Raw genomic sequence first — 24,316 nt, 5'->3', positions numbered from 1 at the left:
GTCTTTAGGCTACAGTGGGGACCTCGAGGAGGTATTAGATCTGGCCTTCTGATGGATTTCGGATCCCGTATTCAAACCCCGAATACACACTTTCATCCATCAATAACGATCCATTCCACTAGAGGATCATTATTGCACTACCAATCTAATCCCCAAATTACGTTATGGGTTCCTTCTTATTATTTTATACATTGCTCCCCGTGTTTAAGATATCGTATGTCCGTCAATTGTTAAGTTCTACTGACAACTCAATAATCAACATCTATGTCCTTGAATAGTACCACTCAACCTTATTGTCAGCCGGACTAAGTCCACTTGCAAGATTTGACTTGACAATCCTTATGAGCTCTTCAAGGGGACATCATCAACCCTACTGGGACACGGATTCCTTCTGTAATTAATGGCACACCGTATAGATAGTAACATCACCCAACTTACCGGGAATATTTGATCTGACGGAAAGATCTCACCCTTTGGTAAATCAAAGCAATAATTACTAACTATAGGTGCCCATTTATTACATCGGGATTAAGAGTGCATAATTATAATAACAGAGGTCTTGTTCAATTTGTCAGTCAGTGTAAATCGAACAACCTCAATGGTCCTACTCAATACACACAAAGTGCACTAGTGTAATTCTACAGTCAAGACAGACAGTCACCGAATTACACTACAACCGTTCCCGATGGTTTGTCCAAAGCCATCTTGGTTGTGAGCCTTAGTTTATAATTCACAAGGGTACTGATAATCATGGTCTTCTGTGTCTCACAGACACCAAGTTATCTACAATGTAAATTAAGAGGACTTTATTGCAAAACTAAACTAATGCAATCATTTGACCAAAACATGATACTTTATTTCATAAATGTTTATATACAAAAGATCAAGTCTTTTCAGTATACTCCTAAAGGATCTGTGGACAATTGATTGACTATTATGACATGGCAAAATTCTAATGTAGTATATAAACACAACGTCTAGCTGAAGATGCCCAATAACGAGAATGCAGGGATAAATAAAAGAAGGTATACTTTTCTCGTGCTGCTAGAATTTCAACAATGTTGCTTGGAAGCAATTCTCCTGTACTAGGCAGCTCCTCTGGTTTTTCAGTTGCTGCTACTTCAAGATGAACATTTTTTTTTGATTTTGGTTGAGTCTTTCTTAGCGCCCACTGTCTCCTACGTTCTTTGTTCTCATGTGCAACCCTGAAACAAGTTAAATAATTGTATTGTTTTGCTATTATTTTAGGCTCCAAAAGCAACAAAACACCACGAGAGGTAAAACAAAATTTTACATGTATTTATACAGTTACACTGTTCCTTTAAGGCGCCTAGATAACTCTTTACTAGTTCTATCCACAACAACTCAATAGAATTATGTTGAAAATTGTTTGAGGGTTAATCACATGTAAAATAAGGTTGATGGCAAGAATCACGTTTAAATACAAGCTCTGATTACTTCACAACTAGACCCGACTCCGGTTCGGAACCGACGGTTCGACGGTTCTTGACCGGTTGACTCTTAACCTTAACCGTCTAAGACGGTTACAGTTTACAATTTGGAACAATCAGTTCACAATAAACCATGGTTCAATAATTATTATATTAAAAAAATTTAAAATTGTAAATTCATAAAATAAAAATAAAAAATGACTTGTACTTATTTAAATTGCCTATGTATCCCTTAGGGTATAAGGGAATCAAAGCCCACGCATTTATAATCGAAGAATTGAAGTTGAAAACGATCGAGATTTCGAAATTGAAAGAGATTTTGGAATTGAAAGAAAGTAGAGAAGATGATGTGAAAATGATGAAATGAACTCTTTATTTATAGAGTTTGGAAAATAATGAATATTAAATCGAAACTATTGATCAAAAAATCAAATAATCTCAATCGTTAAAAAAAAAAAAAAAGCCTCCTCTCTCTCAGCAACATGACTTGCATGCATTAGTCATTGCTTGTAGCTATAGTAGAAATGTAAATTCCTTCAAGCATTCCATGGGAGATATGTGTGAGTGCAAAAGCTTGATAATGATAACTCATGTTTATCACTGGCAAGGACCGAGTGAGACAGTAAAGCAAATAAAAAACTAAGACATCAAAAAGATCGTGTAATCATAAGATGCATCACCAGACAAAAGCTATCGTGGCATTGTATCTAAAAACAACATGAACAGAAGAAAAACAAGTAATGTGCATCCTTATGGATATGTAGTTTGCAAAACATATACATACCGTCAAAAAATTAGACAACGCAATGACCTTACCATAAGAAGGTAATTCTAAATTAACGTTAAAAAGTTGTGCAAGATAGAAATAAATTACCTTGTTAAATTCTCCCTTTGGATTTTTCTAATTTTTTCATCTTCCTCAATGCCCTGCAATGCAACAATATCCGATTAAAAATGGAGGACAAATGTAAGAACACAAACTTCATAATTTTCTTCTTGAATCGTAACACAAGTAATTGTTCACTGACATACAAACGACATCGTAATACCAACTTTCAACAATGTAGAGTCTTTGAATTTGGAGAAACGATAAAGATGATAGTGCATTTTTTGTTAGGGATGTGTTCTGTTTTCATGGCATAAGTTCTTCATAACTTTCAAATTAGACATAAACGACTATATTCTACTTGTCTACTATGCCTATCGAAGAGGTAAATCTGACAATTCAAGCAAATAGCAATTCAATATACATGCATAGAACATACGGCATTTTCAACTGGTAAGATCTAACATACACATACAGAATCAGATTACAATGAACTCAACTATCTAAATTACACTTGTTATAAAAAAAATCCACTTTTCTCTTCAATTATCATGACTGCAGTGAGCTCACAGATTGTAACAAAGACACATAGCACTCGACTGAAAGGGCCTTAAAAGACGATACGTTAGTTCCAGACAGTAAGCACGAAACTCTCTCATTATTCCGACGCAGCAAAAAAAAAAAAAAAAGAACACAAAAAACTCATTTCTTTTCTTCACCAAATCATCACGCTTATGTATAAATCAACAACAAACCAAAACGTCAAGGGAAAGCTCGAAAAATCAAAATCGATCACTTGGTAATTAAAATCCACATAATCAACACAAAGCGTCTCAAATACCATTCTTCCTAACACACCCACTAAATAACAGCACAAAGTAGGATAGCCGTACCTGAGAAGCGGTGAACTCCTCCGGAGCGTCGAGATCGCTTCCGTCCGTCATCTCGTTCCTTCGTCGCCGGCCGCCGACCGAGGTTTGAGATCGCCCTCGAGAGCCCTACTGGCTTCTCTAGTTCCGGTTTTAAAACTCTAAAACCGGTTCATTAGCAGAAGTAAACCGGGATGTCGCAAAAGCCGAACGGGTTCAGCGGCCCAATTTCGTCAATATGGGTCGGCCCAATTAAGCAACAGTTGGCCCAATTATATTCAAACCGGGGTCCACAAGGAGAAATGACTCGAACTCATTTGTGAAGCACCAACATTTAAAGCCCCATCCCACAAAAATTAAACAAAAACAATTGAACCTCTTTTCTTCGGTAAAAAGTGAATCCGCACTTAACGGCCCCACGACCATCTGTAACAATAAATCGAAAAACTGCAGTTGATCACATCGTTGCTTTGCGATTGAAGTTGGAGTAGAGCTTAACAAGGAAGAAAAAGATAGATCGATAATCTTACTCGCTTATCCTTGGTTTTTATTTTTCTTCGATCGATCGATTCATTACGCCTCTAAATCTGAATCTAAACATGAATTAGCATGGCATCGCTATCTTGCTTGGCAGACACATGACAAGTTAATTATGGAGAAGAAGAAATCATGTGATGGCTATTCCAGTATAATTGTCAAGCACATGCATTGGATTCTCAAGGCAATTAAAAGTGACCGATTGCTGCGTCCTAAAGAATAACTTTTGTTACTTTTTAAGGGGAGAGGGAGATTGAGACCGGCTGGTCCCGACGATGATAAAGTTGAGGTTGCTATTATTTTTTAATATATTTGTTTTTAATAAATAAAAATAAATCGCGGATAGTTTTTTTTTCCAGAATTTCTTGCTTATTTCAAGTAGCATTTATTACCACATATCATAAGGGGGGCCACAGGGTTAGGTGGGTCGAGCTGATCGAAGGAATAAGTTGAAGGTTGGTTGAGTTAGACGAATCAATTGGATCAGACAAATCGATCAGTAATGGAGTGCATGAGTCAATTATTGAACTAAGTAGAGATTAAACTGGATGGGCTCAAAGAATTGTTGGAGCATGACAGATCAAATGGCCTGTCAAGTTGATAAACATATAATATTTTTTTAAAAAAAAATTAAAAATCAGTATAACACACCTACTGATCTTCAGGTTGATTAGACAGTTGTATTGAGTCAAATAATAAATTTGTGGTTATCGCTTATTTGAAAAACTAGAATTTTCCAAAAAAAAACTGATGGTTTATATATCCTTAGCATTCTAAACCCTTATATATATATATATATATATATATATATATATATATACACGCACACGTACATACTTAAAAACTAACTTCCATAATATCCAGTTGATATTTAATTTCTAACTTTTTTTATAATCTAGATACACATGTCTTGGACTCAATTAATCCTAAAGATAAATTATTTCCCTTTTTAGTTCGCTCACTGAGTAACTCCGGAAGTATGAACAACTTCTTATTCAATAGTCATGACTTGGTCCTAACATCACAATCACAGGCCGACCTAATAGTTAACGTTTTAAATTTTTTATCTCATTGGAAGAAAATATTCTACCGTGCATTATAGTTGGGATTGGAATCATAAATGCTTGATTATTTGCTGAACATCTTACCGCTATCCTTGCCCATAGGGGCAGCTGCCAGTAGGTTTTTTTTGTTAGAGCCTTACAATGGTAAAAAAGGAAAAAAAAAAAATCGATCCATAGAGACCAAACCAAAGTAAACCTTCCCCGAGAGTTGGATGAGTAAAGAGGTAGGATTAATGGCAGCATGTGATTGCCAATAATCCTTAAATTAATTTGCTCCATTTAGTTTTTATGCTGGTCCATGTCACTTGCATTAATTTAGACAAGAAGGTGCCACTAGGGTTAGGACAGGAGTCCTTATCCTTCATAAGGACCGTGCAATTTGGTGGACATCGACTCAAAGCTGCTTCTTCCTACCTTAAAATGTGGGTCAACCCGCATGTGGTATTGTGCATGAACCAACCATTAGAGCCAAAACACCAATCAATATTCATATTTGGCTCATCCTCTTTGTATTTAAGAACAACAGTTTCAATGAAACATATCACTTCTACTACTTTAAAAGAGAAAAATATTTAACACTTAAAACGATCCATAGTGAAGGTTGATGAAGGTGAAACTTATATCCTAATCTAAAGATGATTTGGAGTTTGAACTGAATTGAATCGAACCAAACAATCCTATGGAGACTAGAAAGAAAACCAAACTCTAACTATGATAAGAACAAGGCACCATCATGCACAATGCAGAGAATAGAATCCATGCCAAAGAATTAACTGGCGTACCTTTATTGCAAGATCAATGGAAGCAGCAGGACACTGCAAGCCAAAAGATACGATCGACTGCCAAAGTCATTTAATTTGGAAAAAAACAAAAAGAGTTATGTTTGGAAACTTACTACCAAGAACATAAATTCCATGGAGGCCTCCATAGCGTTGTGTTCTCTTTGCCCTTTGCCTTTAGTTTATGCTCAAATTCATTAGAATCATTAATTTTGTAGCAACTGATTTAGAAAATTGTAAAACATGAATCTAAAAATGTAATATATCATTTAGATTTTGTTACCAATGGCAACCGATTACAATGTCATCACATAAGTTTTAAGTTCTCACCTCTTTATCAGTGGAGCTGGTGAGGCCTTTTGATCAATCCCTGAGCGAAAGGAACCTGTAATGCTGCCCGATCTGAGCTGATCAATCTCGGCTGTCCAAAACGATATGGATGGTTGGCATTGATCTCGGCCGCTGATGATTGATTAATAAACGGCTGCAGATGGCTTGGAATCAAACCTGAATCGAACTAGATGACCCTCCAAAGGAAAATTCAACGAGGAGCCGGTCGATACGATTCGGGTAGTGTCAGCTGTTCTTTGCACAGCCAATGATGTGACAAACCTTGGTGAGAAGAGATGCTGACAACGCTAACCGGCTGGCCATGCACCCTTCCATTCCCCACCACGTTCGTGGCTATTTCCTTCACATGCCCCATTCCTTAATCCTTTTCCTTCACTGTTCATGTCTCCTTCTCAATCCACACCCTTTCTATTTGCTCCACCACCTCAGCTGTCCAGTAGGGCATCATCTGCATGAGGAAACAGACAACTTTTACCAGGTAAAAAAATCCACGGATCAAATCTTGTAGAGATGAACAAAACAAGCGGCAATGGAGGAAAGATGCTTCTTCCTGGAAAGCACCCTCGATTGAAGGTACTGAGGAAAGAATTAACCAATATAAACATATTTAGTTTATTAAACTTTTAAAGATAAATATTGACAGAAAGACATATCGATCCATCTAGTCAAGTGTAACTAAGACTTGTAAAGTCTTTTATTATGCCAAAATTGTAATAAAAAAAAAGTTTACCAATTTAATATTGGAGTTAAATCAATATTTGAGAACTTGTAAGAGTAACAAAACTGGATGAAGATTGAATCTGAATTTTTTGGTCGAATGGACCGGTCTTAATTGCTAGGAACATCACATCATTTTCTACAAGTAATGTAATGATTAGAAATAAAATGAGAAGAATTTTAATGATTCTGAAATTTTAAGGAGCATTTTGAAAAATGAGGTAAACCTAAGGAAGGGTATGAAAATTTGTCGTTAAGTTCATTTTAGCCCTTATGTTTTACGTCCGTATCTATTTAGCCTCCTAAGTTTCTTCAGAACAGAGACATTCCATGGCATCCATATGAATTAATGCATACCTTCTTGTCCGATCGAGCTTTTTTCAGCGTGCCAGCCTCCTCGTCGTAGCAGAAGCGGAAATGGGGAAAGCGGGCAAATGGCTGAGAAGCCTCTTGACGGGGAAGACATCGTCGGACGAGAAGAAAGAGAAGGCCGTGCACTCCCCGCCGCCGTGGCCGCAGCCGGTGGCGGCGGTTCCCAAGGAGAAGAAGCGGTGGAGCTTCCGGAGACCCACGCCCACCGGGAGCAGCATAAGCATGCCGGGCCACCGCCCGTCGGAGGCCGAGTCAGAGCAGAGAAGGCAAGCCATGGCGGTCGCGGTGGCCACGGCCGCCGCTGCGGAGGCTGCTGTTGCGGCAGCGCAGGCCGCTGCAGCGGTGGTGAGACTCACCGCCGGTCCCAACCGGCAAAAGGCCGAGGAACTCGCGGCCATCAGGATTCAATCTGCCTTCCGTGGATATCTGGTTCTTCTCTGTTCTTCCCTTTTTGCTATCTGATTCATGCGTACGATCAAATAGTTCAGTAACTATAGCTAATGGAATGAAACAATTAAGAACATCACATTAAGGCATCATGATTTTGAATTTATTTTTCACAACTAAATTAGTGAAATTTTAAAGATCTAACAAAGGATACTTTTGTAACTCTCAAATTAGAACAGTGTTTGTTCTAAGTATAGACATTAACTGGCGATTTGAATATGGTTTATGATGAACAAACGCATTAGAAGCCACAACAAACATTGTATCGATTTTCGCGTTAGAAGTAAAGGAGCCAAGTAGAGCAAAGTTAATGGATCTGCAAGAAGGTAAAAATAGCAGTGAATCAAGTTCCAGTAAGGATTCGACGTACCTACTCAGGGCGAGGGAGGTGCGGATCGAGCTGCTCTTCAGCTCAATCAGAAGGATCAAACGTGGATCGAGCAGGCAAAGTTCAATCCGTTGAAGAGATTGAGGCAGAGCTCAATTTGTTGGAGATCAATTGAATGAAGAATGATGTGTCAAAAATCTGCCTCTTTGCTGGATGTCGATGATCATGAGGTCTCCGACGGTGGTGCTGGCCAACCTGCGTGGAGTAATACACATTAGAGGGCACCGATGTGCCCCTCCGACGATCAAGTTCTAGAAAAAGGGAACTGTAGAAAAAGGAAGGAGCAATATATGCCTTATCTTGCAGCAAACAAAGAAATAGTCAACTTCCCTGGTTTTAAGTTATTTTCTGTGAAACATATAGGAAATATAGATGACCTTTGGTGAAAAGGAATCTTAAAATCTTACGTAAAAGAATTGCAAACATAGATGATCTTAGGTGAAAATTAATCTGGTAGGAGAGAATTGTTCAAGGGATCTTGATATAATCTTACTCTTTTTTTTTGTTTAGGCAAGGAAAGCTCTATGTGCATTGAGAGGCTTGGTGAAGCTGCAAGCTCTCGTGAGAGGCCACTTGATCCGAAAGCAAGCTGCTGCTGCTCTTCGATGCATGCAGGCTCTTGTCACAGCTCAAGAGCGAGCTCGACTGCAAAGGATCCAAATGGGAGAAGATTCTCCGATCATCCAGCAGCGTAAATCCATCCACAGGAGATCACCACAGCATCCGAGATCGCGACATTCACACGCAAGTCCAATTCATGTTCTAGTAACAGATGAAGACATGGAACAGTTGCAGTACAGCTTCATGGACAGAAATGCAGAGGAGGACATCAAGATTGTGGAGATGGATCTTGGGGTGTCGAGAGGCAGCACAAAGAGTAGAAACAGCTACTCAGTCGCACAGAGCGAAACAAAACAGAATGAACTCTCAGGATACTATGGCCATGCCGGTACACCTTCGAGGGTCGATCAGTACCCAGAGCTCTCACCTTGCACAAGGGCTTACAGTGAACACTTTGAGGACTTTGCATTTGCGAAAGCACAGAGTAGTCCACATTACTTGTCCTCTGTTTCAGTACCTGATGCAACAACACATCCTTATGACTACTCCTTCTTTCCTAACTATATGGCCAACACTGAATCTTCAAGAGCAAAGGTAAGATCTCAGAGTGCGCCGCGGCAGCGAACGGATACTATTGAGCGGCAAATGAGCAGGAGGAGACCATCGGTGGAAGGAAGGAACATTCCTAGAAGTATGAAGATGCAACGATCGTCCTCCCATGTCGGCATGATGGCCTGCAGCGGCTATCAGTATCCTTGGTCTATCAAGTTAGATAAGTCCAACATGTCACTTAAAGACAGTGAATGCGGTTCGACAAGCACAGTGCTTACGAACACCAACTACACCAGATCACTGGTGGGATTTGAGGTGCAAATTCCTAAAACAGGCAAACAAACAATCTCTTTGGAGTAAAATATGTGTCTAATATGCCAAAATGTTGTGCTTTCAGGTTAACAGAAACAAGCAAGACTAGCTATTTCTAACAGGAGTATGCAGCAAATGGAGCTGGAAGCCATGCAAATCCGGTATCTGACTTTCAATGTAGTAGACCGACGTGTTCACCAAGAAGCTACTGAGTGTAAATGTGAGTTCGTATGATCTATCTTGTTCATGCTATTTCTGCTTAAAGTGGACTTCGAATGTGTTGTAATCATGATTTGGTAAGGGAAAACTAGTACAATTTCACCCCTATTTGAACCAATTTGTGTTGTCATCAAGACGTTGAATGCAACCATAGATCGTCACAAAAGGCTTCACATGTCAAATGAGGAATGAAAAGAAAGATGTTGTCTAAAAAAACACTATTTAAGAAAGCAGTGACTGAGTCACTCGAAGAGGGAGAAGATAAACTAAAAGCTGCTTTGAGGAGAAAACAGGGAATAAAAAGAAATAAAACTTTAGAGAAACAGTGAACAATAAAGGACCCTAACAAGATAGATATCAGTTTGCAGAACATGCCATGAAATCTGTATCTCTTACTTTGTTTCCACCTGCAGGCTATTCACGTTACTATATAAAATGTTAATATATTATCTAGGTTTCAGGTGTAAGCAAAATGAATTTTGTAAGAGGAGTTGTATAGGTATTGTATGACCAAAGAAATCTTATAAATCCTTAAAATAGTTTGAGTTGAAACACTTAAGAATTTACCATCCAATACCCTCCACTAAGATACTCTGGGACATGTAATATCATCCATGCACTTCATCATCATTATAAAATCATGTGTCCCAACTGTTGGAGATTGGATGCATCAAGTTTATCCCTCTATTAAGTTCCATGAAAAGACTGTATCACTAATAATTTTCAAATCAATTGAAGCACTTGTGAATTCATTAGACTGACCTTCAAGGAATCTACAAAACTGTATATTACCAAAATATGAAAGAAGTTAAAGAAATTAGAGGAAGGCATATCAGTCAATTTTTTTCTTCAATGAAATTAAGCAAAAAAGACACTAGACTGATCATTTGTGACTCGTTCCAGTTCCAGTCCTAGCAAATCAAGTAGACACAATAAAGTCATTCATCAGATCAGGAAGTGAAACACCAAGCTTCCCAGAGCATTTTAAAATTTATAATAACAACACTATGAATTGTAGGAATCAATTAGAAATTACACAGTAGTGAATAATCTACTTCTCAAAATTAGGACAATCTTTTATTCTTTCCTAATAAAGCCATTCTCTCTCTCACACACACAAATCAACAATATATATGTATGGTAGGAAATGCCAAGCACAAACTCTGTTGAAAATACAATTACTTCTCAAAACCCTAGAACGACAACAAAGGACTGAAAAGAAAAGCAATCGATCTGCCGCTGAATAACCTAAATAGCGATTTCCTACAGCACAAGACAACCAGTGTATTTGAAAATCTATAACAGCATACAATGCACTGTTGGAAATGCCGAGCATAAAGGATTGGGACAACACAGAAACAAATAAATTGCTTGTCAAAAACGCTAGAACGATTATAGCTTCCAGCACTTATAAATTATAATAAAACAAATTGATTTGCCACCAGAAAACCTAAATAGATGATTGAAAACAGAGCACCAGCATACTATGAACTGTAGAATGTCAATCTTGTAACAATTAAAAATACAGAATAGTGAATAATCTACTTCTCAAAACCGTAGAACGACGACAGTTCCAAAAGTTTTTATGAGAAAAGCAAACGATCTGCCTCCGGATAACATAAATAGAGATTACCTTTGAGGATCTTCTCGGTTCGGAAGATAATGGCAAATGCATCAGATAGAGAACGGCGTAGTTCTTCTGGCGTTCGCAGAGTGGAAGGCGGAACATGAAGCGGGAAAAGGGAAGGAGACTTGTAACGGATCGGACCGGCTCATCGACCTATTTTATTGGGCTTTCAATGATTTATATACAAAAATTTTCCGGCCATTTTATCAAATTACACCTTGTAAATTTACCAAATTAAGCTTCTACCACAATGTTTTTCAATTTGCCCCCCAAGTTTATCTCCTATTCAAAATATCTTCCAAGTCTGAAAGAATTAAAATAGATTTTTTTTAAATTTTCATAATCAAAAAGTGAAATACAAATTAATATTAATAGGAATTTTAAAAGATATTTGAATTGGATTATGTTATATGAGCTATGAAGCAATACACGAATAAAATATAAGAGTTGTTAGGACGAAAATAATAAAGTAGATATGTGTGTGGGACAGGATAAAAAATTAAAATATTAAAAAGAAAATTTAATTTTAGAAAATATATTTAACATAATATGATTATGTACTTAGGTATCTAATAATATTTTTAAATAGATGATATGAAAATATGATAAATAGACATATTAATAGAGAAAAAGAGATTAAAAAATCTTAAAAATAATGATAAAATAGAATAAAATCAATTCATATATAGATGAAAATATAATAAGGGATCAAACTCAATGACATAGAGAATTTATATAGCCACAGCTATCAGATAGGTTGACTTGTGACAAGGTAAATTGACTTGTCAAAAATTCATCATCTACAAGGCGGGACAGCAGGCTAGCTCAGAAATCTCTAATTCAATCCAATTCAAAGTGGATTACGAGTTCATGAGCCCACCAAAAATAAAAAAATATAAAAAATTAAAAATTTTAAATTTAAGTTACGGATTAAATGTATTAATTCACGAGCCTATTGAGTTTTGAAATTTTTTTCTTCTTCTCAATCCATAGGCCAACCTAAGCCTACCTAAACCCATAATCCCCATAGACCGATCTATTTAAACTTGTATAAAAGAATTCACGTAACCCATCCTATTTAGTGGAATAAAGACATTGTTATTATTGATGTCAAAGCTATTTTAATGAATTTAAAAATTTTTAAGCTATAAAATGGATATACAACAACACCTTTAAATTCTCTTATCGCTAACAAAAAGTATTATTAATTAACTATAGCAATAAGTGAAGGTGTGTGCCCATGCTGCTTGCGTTAGGGGCGTGTTGAATAAAACAAAGTAAAATGGGCACTTTCTAAAATTAAAAAATAGGTTAAATATTTTGGCCAATAGCTCTAAAGCTCCTCATTATTAGTGCATGAAAGGGGTCTTATCTTATCAGCCTTTTAGATTAGTGGTAAATAGAGGATCACCATGAGCTAAATTTAGTAGGTTTAGTTGTACCTTCTCACTATCTTGGCATATCTTAGATAATGTCCTTTCCTTTTTGGGACATTGATGATGGTGATGGGCCATCAACTTGCAAGCAATTAACAAATTTATGTAGCCATTTTTGTGTGCTAAATATTTGAAGTTTGAATAATTTATAATTTCATCCATGATCTATGAATCTTTTTTAGTTTTTTATTTTCCTTTTGACACATTTGATGATGATAATGGATCATTAAATTGTGAGACTTTCATAGATAACTATGGAGAAAATATTATAATTTGGTTCAATTCAATTTGATCAAATAATCTTGACCTTTTACACTTTTGACAAGGATCCTACTAAGCCCATGGTCACTAAATTAACGATCAAATTAATATTTCAATAGAAATGCTAAGGAGAGCTCCTTGTCGACTACATGATCATTAAATATAACTTATTTGGGTAGCAAAATCATCAAAATACCTGAACACATGACTTGAGTGAAGGGGGGACTTCAAACAACTTCATTTGAATAGCCCCTAGATAGCCATTAGACCGGCGACATATCATCTCCACAATTTGAAGGCTCCTAGGGCTCTCTATCCATGCAAATTCCTTCCCATGACTTGAGAATTTCTCCAAGCAATCACACTTAAATCCTCCCAATGATTCTACAAACAACCTTCATGGCTTGATACCAATGACTATTCGAAGGACATTTACGCAAGTCGTGTGGATCGCCCATGCCACAAGTATTTCTAGCAAGGGAGCTGCACAAAAGTGAGGCCAAGAGGAGAAGTCAGAAACCAAATTAAGAACAAACAATGAACTTGTTCATGAGCTACAGTGCACTTTGATCATTAGCACCTTTAAATTAATGCTAGCTCTTAACTTTTGATCCAATATTATTATCTTCAAGAGAAAAGCATATAGAAACATATCTACTCTTTTCATAAACTGATTTATTTTCCCCTGAAACTCAAGTGGTTGTGGAGGAGACAACATTCCAAGTGGTGAGGGAAGCAAATCCTTTCTGAAACTTAATCAAATCAACTATCGTAATATTTTATTCCTTATAAAATTTGTTACTGGATTTGAGGCAGAGAGCACTTTCTCTCTCTATTCCCCCTCTCTAAATATCATACCTTCTTGTCTTCTGACCACTCTGCATTTCAATAATCAAACTCTTTTAGCACCATAATCCATTTGAGGGAAGATTGTGATATTGCCATGTTCATTCCTTTAAGTTGGATACTGGAAACATTGGAGTATATTCGCAAGGAAGTAAAAAACCTGTATCTTTGTTCTGAATCTGAATTTTCTTTTCTTTGTTTCTCTAAAGAATCCAAGAAAGCTGTCAACCAGTGGAAGTGGGTTCTTTCTCTTTGACCCTGCACATTCAAGTTATATGCTAGAAACATGGAGTGTATTAGCAAGGAAGTAAACAGCCTGTAACTTTGTTCTGAACCAAAATTTTCTTTACAACAGAAGTGGTTTCTCTCTTCTCTCTTTGATCCTGTTCGACCATCAAGAAAGCAAGTTTTTGCACCATTTTTTTGTTTCTCCGATTGTTAAGCTGTATGAGGGCATTCTGCAGCAATGCAAGATAGGAGTTCAAAAAAATGCAAGGTTTTTGTTAGCAACTTGTTTTCTGATTGAACTCTTGAAAGATTTTTTTGACCTCCATTCTTTGATTTGTTTATCTTGGTTGCAGCTCTCATGGTTCAAGTCCCTAAAGAGAAGATGGTTCAGCACCAAAGGTAATGCTCAGGAGTTCAATTCAGATAGTGTTGGTATAGGTAAAATGCCTTCCTCATGTCACCATCTCACTTCTGTCACACTGTACCTGTTCTTTGTTTCTGCAGAAGAAAATGTCTTGTGAGAGTCCCATTTTTTCTTCTCTATTGTTACCTGCTCTCTTCTCTGGTCACAGCCAACTACTACCTCCTGAAAAAGAAAACGATGATGTTATTAAAAAACCAAAACAGCAAATGCAAAGCACAAATTATTGCAGAACAAAATGTTTGTCTTGGTTTGAATTATGTGTTCTTTCTAGGAGATGATGAGAAAAGGACAGGCAGAAATACAAAGACTGAAACAGGTCAAGAGCACCACAACATCAAAGCAATCACCTTCAGCTCTTTCAAATCCCTTTCACAGGTTCCTTCAAAAATGTCTTCCTCCTGTGTGTCCTCAGGAAGGTTACCTACGAATCTAGATCAAATTCGACAAAGAATGATTGATCTTGATGTGGCTAAAGTCACTGAGACACTTCATTACAGGTAGGCATGTGAGAAACAATTATAATGGGCCCTTGATCATGTATGCCAATTGAGCTGTAGGTTAACTCATGTTCTTCCATGTATCAAATGTTATTACTTTTGTGGAATAGGATCTTTGTTGCGACATGGAATGTTGGTGGCAAAAGTCCACCAAGCAATTTGAACCTTGATGATTGGCTCCACAGTTCACCTGCAGCAGATGTATATGTCCTGGGGTATAAAAATATCACACTTGTGCAAGTATGAGAACATCAAGAGAACATATGAACGTTTTTTTTTTTTTTTTTTGCTTTCGTGCCAGGTTTCAGGAAATTGTACCTCTAAATGCTGGAAATGTGTTGGGAGGAGAAGATAATGCTCCTGCAAAGAAATGGATTGCTCTTATCCGAAGAGCACTCAACAGTCTTCCAGGCAATAATAGCAGTAGTAGCAGCTGCCCTAAACAGATGAATGATGAAGATTTTGGAGGCAAGACAAGTAGGCAAAAGAATTTGCCGCATCGTCATTCATTTCATACCTTGAACAGTAGCCTAAGGTACGAGGGGGATGCCTTGGTTTCAATACCAAGGCTCGACTGTTGGCATAGTGTCTGTGACAACAGGGTGAGTGATTGCAATGCTAATTGTAGATCCTCTAATGATGAGAATTGGAATGGAGATCATTCACATAAACCAACAACATGCTGCTCAACAATGTCCTATGGCTATGGAGCTTCTTCATCCACAGGTGGCATAGATAGGCCAGGACACTCAAGGTAATTATGAAGAATTTAGATTCCATCTATAGTTTAATTTAATTCCCAATTTAGCTCCTACGCTAATGTTATCAATTTAATTAAGATTCTAGACTCAATTTAGACATACTCTAAAACTGCTAAAATATTTAACAATATTTATATTCTTGGGCATTCTCATGCAAAAAGTTCATAAATATGTTTATATTGGTTTTTGGGGGGAAAACCTAATCCAAAATCTAATTCATAATTAAAAACAAGAAAGATGAACCAAGAAGCTAAAACTAGAACTCATAAGCTAAAATGATGTTATGCTAAAACATTATATGCTAACCTTTTTTTTCAGTTGAAAGTAAGCTACAGGCCCGCCATTTTGACAAAATAGCTATAATTCCAGCATTTGCTAATGAGCAATTTGGTCTCAGAAAATTTAGGTAGAAGACAATTTTGCATGACAATGCTGTTTGTTTCTGCAAAAGCCTGGTTGTAGTTAAATTCTCATTTACACCAAGTTGGCCAGCTAGTAGCTATAAGCTTTTCTAGTTATATTCTGCACTTCAAAACAAATTATATATATATATATATATATATATATATATATATATATATATATATATATATATATATATATATATATATATATATATATATATATATATCTTAGAACCTACTTTTGTTCAACTCCTGTTCCTATTCCAGATACTTTGTAACTAGCTATGATCTTTTGTAGTTATATTCTGCACTTTCAAATAAAAAAAGAAGTGAATTTTAATAATTATTTTTAAAAACCTACTTTTTCCATATTCTGTTCCCATTCCAGATACATTTTAGTGGCAAGCAAGCAAATGGTGGGCATATTTCTCACCCTTTGGGTGAGAGGGGACATAAGAGACATTATCAGGAACTTGAAGATCTCTTGTGTTGGTAGAGGATTAATGGGTTACCTTGGGAACAAGGTAAGACTAATTGATTTACTGTTCACATTTCGTTCATCAATTCCTACTCCAAATCTAGTTGCTTTGCAATTGTACCATGCTCTGTATCAACCAATACCTTAACTGCACAATTAGTTGATCATATCCTGAATCACATCACCGGAAACAACTTCAACTTGCTTCTTTCCAGGGTTCCATATCCATGAGCATGTCATTGCACCAAACAAGTTTCTGCTTCATCTGCAGCCACTTGGCATCTGGGGAAAAGGAGGGAGATAAGTTGAGGCGGAACCTTGATGTGATGGAGACCTTGAGGAAGACCAAGTTTTCCCGAGTTCATGGGTTTTGGGATCAGACTACACCTGAGAGGATTCTGGAGCATGAGTGAGTGATCCCTGTATCATTTAGAAAAGTTCAGAAGAAAATCATATGCTCATTGGTACATCATAAGAAGTTTACTCACAGATTTTTGTCTTATCCTTCTAAATAGTCGAATAATTTGGCTAGGAGACTTGAATTACCGCATTGCACTCTCATATCTTGCTGCCAAGGGTCTTGTCGAGAGGAGGAACTGGAAGTCATTGCTGGAGAAGGATCAGGTAGTTGCTTAGTTATTGTTTGCAGTTGCAATCTGACCAACAATTCCTTTCTTGTTTGGAAACTTGAATCCTTTTCTTCTCACCTCTCTCTGAACCAGCTTCAGATTGAGCAACAATCTGGTTGTGTCTTCCAAGGGTGGAATGAAGGAAGAATCTACTTCCCTCCCACCTACAAATACTGCAATAACTCAGATCAGTACATCGGCAACAACTCAAACCTTAAAGAGAAGCATCGAACACCTGCATGGTTTTACTTGCAACTAAGTAATTCCTATGTTACTTCATTGAAAATGTCATGCACATTAATTTTTTCACCATTACTAGGTGTGACAGGATCTTGTGGTATGGAAGAGGCCTCAAACAACACTTGTATACTTGCGGCAAGTTCCAATTCTCTGATCATAGATCAGTTTTTAGCCTTTTTACAGCAGAAGTTGAGTCAATGAGTCACAGAAGATTACAGACCAAGAGTGGCTCTAGCTCCCAAGTGGTCACAAAGACCTTGGCGTCCTTTAACAATTGTGATCATTCATAAGTTTGAATTCATTGACAGGAGATGACCCAAACCAAAGGAGAAGCATCAAACACCTACATGGTTTTACATACAACTTCTAAATTAGGGTCATTTCACCAAACATGTGGGGCTCGGTTCTTTTTTCCCATCCATATGCCATAGAAGGTGGAAACTTCCTTTTATATTGCAAGCACTTTTGCAAACTTCTGATCACTGTTACAATTAACATATATCATAAATCATGAGAGATTGTTAGAACTATATATTTCCGGTGTGACTATCTTGACATTCTAATGTTTGATGAAAAATGTGTTTTTTGTGAGTGAATAAAGTATTTTTGCCCAACTATTTCTCTAAAAGTCAGAACCTAATTGAATACTCCACTGAAATGCAGTAGTGCTATGAAAAGAATTAGTTCCTCTTTTGTCATCCCTTCTACTTCTCATCATGTTTGCCTTTGTTACGCTTCATACATCCTTTAATTTCTAGGAAATTCTCAAGTTTGACATGTTCAACCATAATTTATATTGATCTCAAAATTTAATTAGGCAAACTGTTCGTCCATCCAAGCTTTCCAGAATATTCGGGTAGGGCAGCTGTCCGATAGAGAGATGATTTGGGCAATTAGGAACGGTTGGGCAGTTCAGGTGGGCCAGGCAAGCTGCCTGGGTGAGCCATTCAAGTGCTCTAAGCTGTTGGACAGTCGAGGGCAGGTGGTTCGGACAGTCAAAGCGAATGGCCTAGGCAAGCCACCAAAGAAGCTATCCTCACACTAACAAAGCAAGTTATTACATATTTAGTTCCATTCTAGCGTTATCTAAAACAATTGAGATCAAAATTTTCTGTTAATGGTGAAAAGAGAACCACATGACATTGTTGTCAACAAAGTGAAATTATGGGAAACTACACAAATAAGGGGTATGCTCCTTGATACAGTAATCTTTCTTGCAGAATTCTATAAAGCTTTAACAGAAGCAAGTAAAAAAGTCACTTGTTGTTGGCGAGAGGGTTGGCTTATTAGGCTATCTGAATTCCATCCATTCTGTGACTTAGTAATCTAAGATTGTAAGTAGAATATGGAGAAATTATGGAGTGCAAATTAGCAATGATCCAAGAACACAATGAAGAGGCAGCAGCAATGAGTCAGAAAGATTGTAATTTATTCAAATGCGCTTCCATTGGCAATCTAAGATTTTAATTAACAATAACAAAAAAGGTTTAAAGAAAAATTACTGTTTGATAGCAGAAAGGTTAACATAACTTACTCTGGGGGATGCATGTAACAGAGACTTGAGCAAGGGGTTAACATCCCATATGAAGCACTGTCCACCTTGGAGATATTTAGATCGTCAAAAGTTCAAAAGAAGGCACAGGATATCAAGCAGTCCTTTGAATCCAGATATTGCACTAAAGCACTAGTCAAAGACCTAACCACAAGCTTAAACACCTAAATGATTAATATAAAGAAAGAATGATGAAACCCTAGTTTTGATGTCTAAAGTACTGGCAATTGTAACTAAAGATAAACAATAATCACTAAATTAATAGTGAGAAGGCAGTCCGAGCAAGCTGGACAATTTGGGCAAGCATCCTAATTGACAAAACACAAGAAAATATACTGTCATCCATTTATTTGCTATAATAAACCAGAATATAAGACATATGATCTTTTAGAAAGGAAAAAAAGATTAAATGATGGCCCTGTCTGCTGCTGAGTCCAAATAGTTCTTCCAATGTCATGCAGCACGGTTGATACGTTGATATATAGTAATCTGTTCGTCCAAACCACATTTTCACTTGATACATCTTGTTGACAGAGAAAGAAATAATCATTTCATCCCAATCAGCTTTTCATCTGATGCACCTTGGTGAAGATGGAAGCCTTAGCCTTTGAAATGATATTAAGCAAGTTTCTTGATGATAACTGAGGAGCTTGGCAATCAAGTTGGTTGTCATGGGGCGTTTGGTTCATAAGAATAACTATTTAATCATCCTATGTTTGTTTTAAAAAAAAACAAACTAAAAAAATCAATCCTTATGGGATGATATTCCCTCATTATACTTCATAGTTATCCCTTACACAGCTACAGCAAATGCATACTCCTACTCTATTTCCTTCTCCAGGCAAGCCAAGCTGGAAAGGCAGGCTGAACGAGTGACAAATGGGCAGGAGGGTTCAAGCAAGCCGGTAGGTCTTTCATAATTGTTGGTCAATTGATATAGGCCTGCATTTACTTGACCAACTTGTGGAAAATAAAACAGTGCACTATGCAAAGATGTTATTATTGTATTGGTGATTTAAAGGATGAACATCCTTGTGTAGATTGGGTAGTTTGGACAAGCAAATGATTGGAGCAAGCCAAGCCAAGCCAAGAAACTAATATTACACAGATCAAGCATGTTGGCTATTAGTTATTACATAATTGTTCTTCATGTTGCTTCAGCTAAAACAAGTGAGTTTAAAATTTTTATAACTGTGAAAAAGAACAAGAAAACAATTGTCGCAATAGAGCTAAGTTATCAAAACCTGCCAAAAGGGTATGTGCCATGCTAGAGTAGTTCTGTAAATCTTTAACAGAAAAGAAAGTTTCAGTAAAAAATCATTGCTACTGGCAGGGAAGGTTAGCATATTACTAATTAGGTTTTCTGAGTTCCACCCAATATGCCACTTAACAATCTTCAAGCATACCTCAGCTAGACCTCCTACCTGCTGAATCGTAGTTTTCTTATCATATACCAGTGCAAAGCATTTTTAAAGTAGAAGTTGAGTCAATTTCTCAAGTGGTCATACGCTACTTGGTTCTCTTCTTATACTGGCTTATAGAAGGCCTACATCATAAGACAAATAATAATATGGTATGATAATAGCCTCCATTAACATGAAGCCATAATATCACTGGGTGATTTCAGAGAAGCATACAATCATGCTACCAAGTGATGCATACCACCACACTAATATGTGTCTCACGTATGATGGAAGCTTACAGTTGAATGCAATCAATTAACTACCATTGTCATAACTCTAAGTTACAATGCAAGCAAAGAAATGCACCTCACCAGTAGTCTCCACAAGAACAAACCCCATCTTTGTAATGGTGGAACCTAGTCCTGTCTCTCAACACAATCTCTCTCTCAAACACCTTCGAAGCCAACTTCATGAAAGAGTGGCAGTCTTCACAAACCCTAACATTCTTTGCTATACGAATACAAGAGCCTCTCGTAGAGTTGATGAGCCCAAGAGAAAGAGCCAATTTCTCACTATGCAAGAGAACAGCTTCCCTTTTCTCCTCCTCTTCCAAATCAACTAAGACGACCCTTGTGTCAGGAGAATAACCCACAAGTTCTAATTCCTTCACAACTTCATCCAACGTTCCATAAATCTCACTCGATCTTGGATGAGACTTATCTCCCATCATAAACTCATGAACATGACCATTCAGTTCGATCCAACTAAATCCTGCTTCCTTCAGTACCCCTTTATTCTTCATAAACTTCCTCACCTCCCTAACATCGTCCCACCGGCTAGCTTTAGCATATATGTTAGACAGGAGCACATACGCGCCATCATGATCTGGGTCAAGCTCTAGTAGCTTCTTTGCCACAAGCTCTCCAAGCTCAATGTCACCATGGATCCTGCAAGCTCCTAATAGAGACCCCCAAACCACCACATTCGGGGCAAATGGCATTGACTCTATCAACTCAAGTGCTTCTTGAAGAAGTCTGGCGCGTCCAAGGAGATCCACCATGCAGCTATAATGTTCGTGCTTTGGCTCAATGTTGTACACCTCAACCATGGATTGAAATATCCTGCGACCCTCTTCAACTAAGCCTGTGTGACTACAAGCATATAACAAGCTGATAAATGTAACTCCATTGGGCATGATCCCCTCTGCTACCATTTGATCAAAGAGAGCTATTGCAGACCTTCCATTTCCATGCAATGCAAATCCAGTGATCATGCTTGTCCACGTAATCACATTCTTACCAGTTATCTCATTAAAAACTCTGCATGCATCAGCCAAGCTTCCACACTTGGAATACATGTCAATCAGAGCATTCCTTATTGACAAAACATGATCAAACCCATTCCTGTTCACCAAGATATGAGCCTGCTTGGCTTGATCTAAAGCACCCAAATTAGCACAAGTAGAGATGACGCTCAACATGGTAATTTCATCAGGCTTCACACCCAAGAGTTGCATCTCGTTAAACAACTTGAGAGCTGCATTTGGCTGGTCGCTCTCAGCATACCCTGATATCATTGCAGTCCAACACACAAGGTCCTTATTGGCCATCTGGTTGAAGATATTTCGTGCAGTTTCAATCTGGCCAAGCTTGGCATATGCAAAGAACATTGCAGTCGATGCTACTTGATTTTTAGGCAACATCTCATCATACAATCTCTGGGCAGTGTCAATTAATCCACAATTTGCATACATGCTGATAAGTGTGCTATGAAGGTAGGCATCAAATGAGATGTTAGATTCTAGGATAAATGAGTGCACTGCCTCACCCAACTCCAAATTTTTAGCCCGCGCACATGCTGACAGAATGGTAGCAAGGATCACCGTATCAGGAACTACACCAGAGCTTCTCATTTCATCAAAAAGCAGCAGAGCTTCATTGTAGCAACCACTCTGACAATAGCTGCCGGTCGGTTTCAGAAAGCAGAAGAGGGAATTCAGTTATTAAATCATCTACTGGAAACAAGATATAGGTAAAATTTAGACCTTAATACCCAGAGAAATGGAGGAAACCTAGAGAAGCCTATTTGGAGTGGATGCGTAACTTTAACAGGAGGTTATCAGAATTAAATCAAAAGATTTCTTTTACAAATTAGCAGTTGCTTCCAAGGACATTTGGTGTGCAAAGAAACAAGGAGCTTACTTACCCATCAAGCATGACGCTCCACGCCACAAGGTCCCGATGACTCATTCGGTCGAACACCCCGCGGGCATCCGCGGTCTGCCTAAGCGCCGCGTACGCACCCACCACCGCTGTCTGGACGAAGGCGTCCGCGTCGAACCCCATCTTGGCGGCGAGCCCATGGACCTCACGGACCACCGCGCTCGTCGTACCTTGACACTTCGCCGCCGCTCGAAGAACCGCAGGCAAGCTGAAGCGGTCGATTCCGATGCCAGCCCGGCGGAGGCGTCCATAGGCGGCGAGTGTCCACCGGGGGTGGGCGGCGCGGGCAAGGGTGCAGAGCGAGCGGTTGACTAGTGGGAAGCTGGAAGCGTGGTAGTGGATTAGTACGGAGAGGACGTAGTCGAGCGAGGACGGGGAGGGGGAGGAGTAGGAGGCGTCGAGGAGTCTGGAGACGAGCGAGACCGGAAGGCGGAGGCCAGAACGGAGGATTTTAGCGTGGATTTGCTTCAGGTGGGGGAGAGCGGTAGCGGTGAGGATGCGGTGGTGCAGCGGCGGCGGCAGTCCGAGAGCGGCGGCGAGAGGCGGCGCAGCACTGTCCATATCCACCAACGCAGAGAGAAAGCAAAGCCTTTTAATTTAAAGGGCCTTTTGGTCCTTTTCGCCTGGCCTGCGAAGAAAATCCAGCCCACCAATTAAATACATGCTTATTTTCGAATAGAATTGCGCCACGTGTAGATGTTCGACGTGGAGAATTGTAGTTGTACATTTTATGTGAATCCTGTCGGCAGACCTCACGACGCAAGAACAAGAAAGAGAATGCCAAAAAAAATTAAATTTGTGTCTGAGCCCGGGTTCGAACCGGGGGCCTCTAGTGTGTGAGACTAGCGTGATAACCAACTACACCACCCAGACTACACGCGAGCATTTTTCTGAATAAAGTAAAAATGGGTATGTAATTGATATAATTAATTTGTCAAAAATAAAAAAGACGTCCATAGCTCAAAAATATCCGTCTGATTTTAAAATGTTATATTTTTGGATATAATATTAAGAACTTCAACCTAATATATTATTTATCTTCGACTTAAAAATTTTCTCCATTTATCTTTCCTTTTTCGATTTAGAGTTTAATTTTTCCTCACAGCGTAGAGTTTATTTTTTTTCTATATATGCAGCTAAAAATACTATATATTTTCCTATTTTATCAATTAACTAAATCCATTTTTATATATTTTTGATGGTCTTATTTGTATGATTTTTTTATTATTATCTTGTTCCACAGATTTTCTTGTTATAAAATCTAATTTTATTTTGTTGTTAATATGTTCTTAAATAAATCAAACGAAAGAAATTTTGTGATAATTATTATATTTCAAATGAATATCATCTAATTATAATCAATTATGTAAAAATTAACAAATAACTACTATAACATGTATCAATTGATTATTAACTTTTATAAAATATCATTATCTTATATTAATTTTATTTATTAGAGAGTTAATTAAATAAAAAATAAAAAAACAAAAAGAAATTTTATAATATCTTTTATATTTTAAATAAATATTATTTGATTATGATCAACCAAATAAAAAGCTAATAGATAATTGATTACAATATGTAAAAGCTAGTAGATAATCACTACACGTGCTACAACTTGTAATAATTAAAAATATAATTTTGAAATATTCATTTGATTTTAATTGAAAAAGATATACTCATATGATATTTTGATAAATAAAGAACACCACATTTTAATTTTTATTAAAATAATAATTAACTGATATAACAACATATAAAATTAATTAATTAATTAGACAAAAAATGGTATTTTTATATTAAAAAAATCCTTATTCAAAATTATCAAAATCCCTTGGAGACATAATCAAATTAACTATAACT

The 24,316-nt window shown here is 37.5% G+C and overlaps 4 protein-coding genes, 1 long non-coding RNA gene and 1 other non-coding gene across 6 annotated transcripts; 2 read left to right on the top strand and 4 right to left on the bottom strand.

Moving 5' to 3' along the window:
- Positions 1–952: 952 nt before the first annotated feature.
- Positions 953–3,288, bottom strand: LOC141823778 (uncharacterized). Its single transcript, XM_074711017.1, has 3 exons — positions 3,171–3,288; positions 2,326–2,378; positions 953–1,205 (listed from the first exon to the last, which is right to left on the bottom strand). Exons 1-3 carry the CDS (start codon positions 3,219–3,221, stop codon positions 953–955), a joined length of 357 nt encoding a protein of 118 aa, XP_074567118.1. The 5' UTR covers positions 3,222–3,288.
- A 3,649-nt stretch (positions 3,289–6,937) lies between these two features.
- LOC141824889 (protein IQ-DOMAIN 19-like) lies at positions 6,938–9,525 on the top strand. Its single transcript, XM_074712224.1, has 3 exons — positions 6,938–7,395; positions 8,312–9,229; positions 9,312–9,525. Exons 1-3 carry the CDS (start codon positions 7,012–7,014, stop codon positions 9,333–9,335), a joined length of 1,326 nt encoding a protein of 441 aa, XP_074568325.1. The 5' UTR covers positions 6,938–7,011; the 3' UTR covers positions 9,336–9,525.
- On the bottom strand, positions 7,376–11,150 carry LOC141824890 (uncharacterized). Its single transcript, XR_012601465.1, has 3 exons — positions 11,079–11,150; positions 7,784–7,996; positions 7,376–7,424 (listed from the first exon to the last, which is right to left on the bottom strand). It is a non-coding gene; the product is annotated as an uncharacterized LOC141824890 (long non-coding RNA).
- A 3,495-nt stretch (positions 11,151–14,645) lies between these two features.
- Positions 14,646–17,566, top strand: LOC141823777 (type IV inositol polyphosphate 5-phosphatase 7-like). The gene is made up of 8 exons (XM_074711016.1): positions 14,646–14,764; positions 14,875–14,979; positions 15,066–15,518; positions 16,318–16,453; positions 16,623–16,816; positions 16,923–17,031; positions 17,130–17,278; positions 17,356–17,566. The coding sequence occupies exons 1-8, from the start codon at positions 14,655–14,657 to the stop codon at positions 17,564–17,566; spliced, it is 1,467 nt and encodes a 488-aa protein (XP_074567117.1). The 5' UTR covers positions 14,646–14,654.
- A 2,811-nt stretch (positions 17,567–20,377) lies between these two features.
- LOC141824512 (pentatricopeptide repeat-containing protein At4g14820) lies at positions 20,378–23,014 on the bottom strand. Its single transcript, XM_074711819.1, has 2 exons — positions 22,437–23,014; positions 20,378–22,192 (listed from the first exon to the last, which is right to left on the bottom strand). The coding sequence occupies exons 1-2, from the start codon at positions 23,012–23,014 to the stop codon at positions 20,599–20,601; spliced, it is 2,172 nt and encodes a 723-aa protein (XP_074567920.1). The 3' UTR covers positions 20,378–20,598.
- A 238-nt stretch (positions 23,015–23,252) lies between these two features.
- On the bottom strand, positions 23,253–23,326 carry TRNAV-CAC (transfer RNA valine (anticodon CAC)). The gene has a single exon. It is a non-coding gene; the product is annotated as a tRNA-Val (tRNA).
- Positions 23,327–24,316: the final 990 nt, after the last annotated feature.

Source organism: Curcuma longa, chromosome 3, assembly GCF_044706935.1.
Source record: "Curcuma longa cultivar G26 ecotype Majalengka, Jawa Barat chromosome 3, ITB_CL_G26_1.1, whole genome shotgun sequence".
NCBI classification, from domain to species: domain Eukaryota; kingdom Viridiplantae; phylum Streptophyta; class Magnoliopsida; order Zingiberales; family Zingiberaceae; genus Curcuma; species Curcuma longa.
The sequence above is the reverse complement of the archived record's forward strand: the minus strand, read 5'-3'. Positions and strand labels throughout refer to the sequence as shown.

Bases quoted from the DNA above. Each gene is read 5' to 3' on its own strand.
- LOC141823777 (XM_074711016.1), top strand. From the start codon at position 14,655: ATGTCTTCCTCCTGTGTGTCCTCAGGAAGGTTACCTACGAATCTAGAT. The intron at 17,032-17,129 runs GTAGTTGCTTAG...TCTCTGAACCAG, and splicing joins CATTGCTGGAGAAGGATCAG to CTTCAGATTGAGCAACAATC. The intron at 17,279-17,355 runs GTTTTACTTGCA...CACCATTACTAG, and splicing joins AAGCATCGAACACCTGCATG to GTGTGACAGGATCTTGTGGT.
- LOC141823778 (XM_074711017.1), bottom strand. From the start codon at position 3,221: ATGACGGACGGAAGCGATCTCGACGCTCCGGAGGAGTTCACCGCTTCT. The intron at 2,379-3,170 runs GTACGGCTATCC...GTTGCATTGCAG, and splicing joins AGGAGTTCACCGCTTCTCAG to GGCATTGAGGAAGATGAAAA. The intron at 1,206-2,325 runs GTAATTTATTTC...AACTTGTTTCAG, and splicing joins CAAAGGGAGAATTTAACAAG to GGTTGCACATGAGAACAAAG.
- LOC141824889 (XM_074712224.1), top strand. From the start codon at position 7,012: ATGGGGAAAGCGGGCAAATGGCTGAGAAGCCTCTTGACGGGGAAGACA. The intron at 7,396-8,311 runs GTTCTTCTCTGT...TTTTTTGTTTAG, and splicing joins CTGCCTTCCGTGGATATCTG to GCAAGGAAAGCTCTATGTGC. The intron at 9,230-9,311 runs GTGCAAATTCCT...TTGTGCTTTCAG, and splicing joins GATCACTGGTGGGATTTGAG to GTTAACAGAAACAAGCAAGA.
- LOC141824512 (XM_074711819.1), bottom strand. From the start codon at position 23,014: ATGGACAGTGCTGCGCCGCCTCTCGCCGCCGCTCTCGGACTGCCGCCG. The intron at 22,193-22,436 runs GTAAGTAAGCTC...ACCGACCGGCAG, and splicing joins TGGAGCGTCATGCTTGATGG to CTATTGTCAGAGTGGTTGCT.